This window comes from Salmo trutta, chromosome 21, assembly GCF_901001165.1.
Source record: "Salmo trutta chromosome 21, fSalTru1.1, whole genome shotgun sequence".
Classification (NCBI taxonomy): Eukaryota; Metazoa; Chordata; class Actinopteri; order Salmoniformes; family Salmonidae; genus Salmo; species Salmo trutta.
Window position 1 is genome coordinate 25,345,553 of NC_042977.1, and position 6,999 is coordinate 25,352,551.

Genomic DNA, 6,999 nt, shown 5'->3' on the forward strand with positions numbered 1-6,999 from the left:
CCTCTATCGTAATCGCTCCTCTTTCACCCCAGCTGCCAAACTAACCCTGATTCAGATGACCATTCTACCCATGCTACAGTAGATTACGGAGAGGTAATTTATAGATCGGCAGGTAAGGGTGCTCTCGAGCAGCTAGATGTACTTTACCATTCGGCCATCAGATTTGCCACCAATGCTCCTTATAGGACACATCACTGCACTCTATACTCCTCTGTAAACTGGTCATGTCTGTATACCCGTCACAAGACCGAATGGTTGATGCTTATTTATAAAACCCTCTCTTAGGCCTCACTCCCCACTATCTGAGATATCTTCTGCAGCCCTCATCTTCCACATACAACACCCATTCTGCCAGTCACATTCTGTTAAAGGTCCCCAAAGCACACACATCTCTGGGTCGCTCGTCTTTAAGTTCGCTGCACGAGACTGGAACGAGCTGCAACAAACACTCAAACTGGACCGTTTTATCTCAATCTCTTCATTCAAAGACTCAATCATGGACACTCTTACAGACAGTTGTGGCTGCTTTGCGTGATGTATTGTTGTCTCTACCTTCTTGCCCTTGGTGCTGTTGTCTGTGCCCAATAATGTTTGTACCATGTTTTGTGCTGCTACCATGATGTGTTGCTACCATGTTGTTGTCATGTTGTGTTGCTACCATGCTATGTTGTTGTCTTATGTAGTGTTGTCCCTCTTGTTGTGATGTGTTTTGTCCTATATTTATTTTTTTGTTTTAATCCCAGCCCCCGTCCCTGCAGGTCTTGCCTAATTAAATAAAGGTACAAAAAATTAAAAATATCCTTGATTTTTTTGAAAATGTCATTTACTATGTCAATATGTGTTTGTTGTAAATGTTTTGCCACCAAACTGGTGAGAGTTGTCAAAGTCAATAGTTAGAAGAGTTGCAAAGTTAATTGAAAATAATGCCATTGTTGATTATATGCCTGTTTCATTAATTAGGCTATTTTCTCTTGAACCATATGGTCTAATCCCCCTCAAACTCAACTCTGGACCTTGAAGCCAGTTCCACTGCATTTTGTCATTGCTCCCCTCTAATCAGGGACTGATGTAGACCTGGGACACCAGGTGGGTGCAATTAATGATCCGGTAGAACAGAAAACAAGCAGGCTCCAGACCTCGTAGGATAAGAGTTGAATACCCCTGGTCTAACCACTAGAAACTCAAGGACAATATGGACACCAATATAAAAAAAAGTATACTATATGAATACATTTTGTAAAAAGTTATTAAAGTGTAAATGACCAAAGTTACCAAAGATTGCTATGGACTACCTGTTAATGACCTAAATTACCAAGAATCCCAGTAACTTTGGTCAATTACCGGTAGCTTTGCAACCGGTGGTAAACCAATCCAAATAATGAACTGTTTTTCAAACTGAAACCACACCTCTCATAATCATCTACTTAATGCCAGGTGTGTCTAGTTTCCACTTTCAATCAGCGTGTTAGGCAATGCAAGTTGATCTATTGTTTTGGTGGTGATCAGATCATTTCTTACGTTTGTGTGCTCTGTTTTGGAGTTATTTTCTTATTCAGGGAAATTGGAGTTAATTATTGTAGTGTCACCATTTGTAAGATGTACTTATTATTCAATGAAATTGATTGAATTCAGGTCATTAATTAATCAGAATGTCAGACTTTTCATTGATTCAATGTATTTCCTTATAGTTACCATCTCTTTCTTTGCCTAGCTGAGTTATGGCAGCAACCCCGTTTGAAAATGGACAGCATGGTCGACATGCGGTAGCAAGGCCCCTTGGGCCACGCCAGCCAGTTCGTCAGCCTAACCCTGGTACACGGCACCCAGTGCATGGACCCCAAGGAGTAGGGCCTCATCTGACCGAACATCCGACCCATCATGTGCACCAGCCTCGACCCTACTTCTATGTGCAGCCTGTGCAGCCCCCTCCTCCTCCCTTCTACCAGTGGCCTATGCCCTACAACCCATACTCTGGCTTTCCAGGGATGGGTACGCTTGAATCCTTTTTCATACTCCGTAGTATTAAAGCTATGAAATGTTTAGTCTGGGTGTATAAAGTAATGATAATTAAACCAAATGTTTGTTCTGATTAATCTACTACATTGTACAAACTCAAAATGTACACCTCCATAATTTGAGGAACCCCATGTTTTTCAGCTGTCTTTTATTTATTAATTGATTCAATTCAATGATACTCATCTCTTCTAATTCTGTCTTTAGGTTACGGTATGCCGGGTATGGTTATGCCACCGTTCCCTCGTCACCCTTACATGGAGGCTCCAGGTTATTTTCTTCCCCATGCCCAGCTGCACCCTGCTGAGTACAGACAATACCAGTTTCCTCCTGCTGCCATGGTCTACCAGAACCACAACAATAGGTTGAGAACATTTTACCAGAACACCACACCCAGAGAGACGGTCAACTCCGAAGTACAGACTGAACCACCACCTGAAGCGGAGAAAGACTATGCTGCCCCTCTGGCTGGGTCAGACTCTGGAAGAGGCACCAACTCTACCAACTCCACCACCCCATCCTCGCCAAGCTCCAATGCAGAGAAACAGAGCTGCCTGGAAGTAGAACCTAATTCCCCCATTGCCTTCAAAACTGGATTCCAGGGGATAGTAAGGGGCCAGGGTACTGGCACAGACCCACCTGCAGGAACCAATACCATCCACTCACGTAGGACCTCTATAGAGGCACTGGGGAAGCCTGTCCATGGTGGAGGCCACCTAGTGCATCATGATGTGTGGTCAGTTAGCTCTGCTGATGGCATGGTCCCCATGTGTAGCTCCTCTGACCAGGAGGATGAAGTTATCATGGCTGAGAGGTGTGCGTCCTCCTCCTTCCCAGATGTGTTGACCAGTGGAGGTTCGTCATCTTCCAAAATGGAGAGGGCACCCAAATGTGGTCAGACTCTTACCCAAGAAATTACACATGAGAATACCACAGAGGGCTCCAATGTGGTCATGACAGGAAGCTGTGAAGGTGTTCCGAACTTAGACAATTGCCACTACAAAATACTAAAGCTACCTTTTATCTTTCATGATTTGATGACGGAGTCAAAGGTGAATGAGTCTGTGTGGTCAGTGGAGTCAATGGCACCATACATCCCTTCTACAGAGTGGCTGATACAAAATGGACTGATGGCGCCAGAAGATGTGGCACAGAAGTCGTCTGAGAAAGTTTCAGCTGATCAAAGCCAGATGTCCTTTCATTATAGGCAGGTACCGAAAAAGTTGAATGCGTCAGTATGGTCAGTGCAGTCGTTGGCCCCGTATGTCCCCTCCAAGGAATTGCTGATAGAGAACGTCCTTATGAATCCTGATGTGGTGACTGAGAAAGAATCTGATCCTGCTAACGTCAATCAAGGCCTCAGAGCCAGTCAGGTCATTGATATAACAGAGAGGAGGAGAAGTCGGCGGTTTTCACTGACTTTAGAAAATGTGAAAGAGGCTGAGAAAATGTCTGTAGAGAATGCTACTCCATGCCAGGACTCATTCCACTATAGGCAAATACAGAGAAATGCTAATGAGTTTGTTTGGTCAGTGAAGCCTGTGGAAAAAGCCAGTGTGGATGGTTCACCTATTATGCTCTCAAGCAAAAGTACAATGATCCCAAGTCTTGAAGGATCATTGAATAGCACTCAAGGGTCACTGAAACCCAAGGCTCAATGTTGCCCAAATCTGAAGCCTCTGGAAGTTACAGAGCACAGGGCTCAGAGCCCTCCCTGCTCTCCAGGTGACCCTGAAACATATGCCTCTGAATGTATGGCAGGAGACAAAGAGCCCGGTTACAGTTGTCCAGGTCCCTGCAACCAGGAAATGGAGATTGAAGAGAAGGAGCCTGCCAAACAGACTGGGCCTGTTGTGCCCAGTCGACAGGGCTGCAAGCAGATGATCGCAGATATTAGAATGCTAACGGTTCCTTCCTCAAACAGACAGTTCAAGGTGTGTAGTCTGACGTGTTCAAAACTACAGGAGAGGAACTGCTCCTGTCGTGAGCCGACGCTAAACGTAGAGAGTTTCAGGAAGAGCCCCACAGGCAGACTGAATGAGGGAAATGTGGCCCCTGATCTCAAGCCTCAGGAGCAGCAGTGTGGCATTCCACAGAATCAGAAGCGACAGATGGGTAAGAGAGCAAAACCTATTTTTTTAAATATTTTTTTATAATTTCATAAACTGGTCTGAATTACTGTGATTTTGATGTACTCTCAATGGTTGAAAAAGTACCCAATTGTCATATTTGAGTAAAAGTAAAGATTCCTTACTAGAAAAATACTACTTGAGTAAAAGTCAAAAAATATTTATTTTTAAGTATACTTAAGTATCTAAAGTATATGTAATTGCAAAAAAATGCTTAAGTATCAAAAGTAAAAGCATAAAACATTTCAAAAAGCTTATTATGCAAACCAGACAGCACAATTTTCTTTTATTTATTTACCGATAGCCAGGGGCACACTACAACACGCAGACATAATTTACAAAAAAGCATTTGTGTTTGAGTCCCCCAGATCCGAGGCAGTAGGGATTATCAGGGATGTTCTCTTGATAAGTGTGTGAATTGGGTCCTTTTCCTGTCCTGCTAAGCATTCAAAATGTAATGCATACTTCTAGATGTCAGGGAAAATGTATGGAGTAAACATACATTATTTTCTTTAGGAAAGTATGAAGTTGTCAAATGTAAATAGTAAACATACTTTAAAGTACTACTTAAGTAGTATTTTCACTTAAGTACTTTACACCACTGTGTATTCTTACACAAATGCACATTTGAAACGATGCTGGAAAATGACATGTATATTTTACCTTTCTCCTGCAGATTCCAGGAGAGCAAACAAGGCCAGGCCTGGTCATGAATTTGGTGAAACTGGATATGGCCCGAACAATAATAAAAAGAAACGGAGACCATGGCAAAATGGACCACAGGGTATGTTCAACATATAACTATTTTCCACTGTGTTGGTGTTTTCAATGCTGAATACCTGTTTGTGTTATTGGTTTTGTCTACAGACAGAACACAGGCACAGACTAACCCATCAAACTCCCTTGGACAGTGGAACACCCAGAGGAATGGCTACCAAGAACCCTGTAATGGGTATTATGGCAGATCTGGTAAAACAAGAGGCAAGTAGAACCGTTTAATGATCTTCATGAATATTCCAAGATGAAGCCTTATGCTGGAGTTCTGATGTCCTTTTTGAAAAGACAAGCAAATCCTATATAGAAGATATTAAAATGGCTCAATGATCATGAAAATTAACTATTTTGAATTAATTATATTTTTCTCTACAGGAGCAAATGGAAAAACACAAGGTACCGACTGACCAGACAGAACAAATGACTAAGATATTTTAATAACCCTATTTATAGGCCTACCTACAACAAAATTAAACTTTTTTTTAAATAATTCCTTGTATTTTGGTCTTTTGGAGTAGTGGAGGCATTTGAAATGAAAATGTGGATGGAAATGATTTTTTTGTACGCTTTATCACATCTGGCCGTGATTGGGAGTCCCATAGGGCGCGCACAATTGTCCCAGCGTCGTCCGGATTTGGCCGGGGTAGGCCGTCATTGAAAATAAGAATTTTTTCTTAACTGACTTGCCTAGTTAAATAAAGGTTATATTAAAAAAAAGTGTGGTAGTTTGCTAATGATGACAGCTGAATGCTATAGACGCACACAACAATTCGAAAGTAAAATGTATTCACTGTCAATTGCGAGAGGCACAGCAAATTCATTGTCTAGTAGTTCCAAATGAAGGATGAATTCAGTCTAATCTTTCTGATAGGGCTGTGAGATGGCCTAATCAACATGTGGTAGGCGCGGACAACTAAATTCGGGACAATTAGTTATTATACACTGGCCAGCGTTGAACCAGACAATGGCCCGTCCAGTCATCCGGAGGAGCGCAATGCTCAAATCGAACAGTAATCTGTGCCGCTCGGACATGTCAACCAGGCAGCATGGTGTATGGTATGGAAACATGCATCTCTTTTACATAAAATACATGTTTGAATTTACAAACTAGTTTTAATTTGGAAGGCAGAAAGCGTTTTTTATCAAAAGCAATTAGTTTTACATGTGAAAACACAGAATCCTAACTACTACACGTGCTTAATTACGTTACTTGTTTAGAAAATATTTAGTCGTTTGGCAGACCGGGGAGCCTGGCTCTCGCTCGGTAGTAAGCCTGGTTCCAAATCGAACACAATCTACTTTCAGCTGGTGGAAAACAGGCCCACATGGGCGCCATGGAGAGATTAATAGAACCACCTCGTGTGTGTAATTTGAGAAACAAGCGGGCTACAAGAATCACGTGATAAAACAAGGAACAGACGTTTCCTTGGGACTGGCTCACACTGGCTTCACAAAGTCCGGTAAAATGGTCTGGATGTCGGTTCCTCAGTTGCCGAATGGTAGGCAGTGTGACATTTTGTTGCTGAATGGTACTGTGAAATTCCAAACCTTGTTCACTAGGCTGTCTACCTGCTAAAATTGGCTCTTGTATTCTTGTCTCAATTCAAGTTAAAAGGCGGATTATGTCTGCATGCTCCAATGCCAAAATTCAATAAAGGAATTGCACTGCTTTTATCAATGGGGGAAAAAAAGGCATACATTTTCATGGCATTCCTTGTTTACATAGGCTTAACTTGACAAATCACATTTTGTCACTTGCGCAGAATACAACAGGTGTAGAGTGAAATGCTTACTTACAAGCCCTTAACCAACAATGAAAGTATTTACTAAAATAAACTGAAGTCAAAAATAAATAAGACATTGAAAAATAACAATTAAGGAGCAACAATAAAATAACAGTAGCAAGGTTAATATACAGGGGGTACCGGTACAGAGTCAATGTGCAGGGGCACCGGTTATTTGAGGTAATATGTACATGTAGGTAGATGTAAAGTCACTGCACGGATAATAAACTGAGTAGCAGCAGTGTAAAAATGGGGGTTGGGGGGGCAATGCAAATAGTCCGGGTAGCCATTTGATTAGC

At 42.0% G+C, this 6,999-nt stretch overlaps 1 protein-coding gene across 1 annotated transcript; it reads left to right on the forward strand.

Annotated features, from left to right (window-relative positions):
• The first annotated feature begins 1,470 nt into the window (after positions 1-1,470).
• On the forward strand, positions 1,471-3,832 carry LOC115157743 (uncharacterized). Its single transcript, XM_029706182.1, has 4 exons — positions 1,471-1,591; positions 1,712-1,989; positions 2,221-3,738; positions 3,819-3,832. Exons 2-4 carry the CDS (start codon positions 1,719-1,721, stop codon positions 3,830-3,832), a joined length of 1,803 nt encoding a protein of 600 aa, XP_029562042.1. The 5' UTR covers positions 1,471-1,591; positions 1,712-1,718.
• The last annotated feature ends 3,167 nt before the right edge of the window (positions 3,833-6,999 follow it).

Bases quoted from the DNA above. Each gene is read 5' to 3' on its own strand.
- LOC115157743 (XM_029706182.1), top strand. From the start codon at position 1,719: ATGGCAGCAACCCCGTTTGAAAATGGACAGCATGGTCGACATGCGGTA. The intron at 1,990-2,220 runs GTACGCTTGAAT...TTCTGTCTTTAG, and splicing joins CTCTGGCTTTCCAGGGATGG to GTTACGGTATGCCGGGTATG.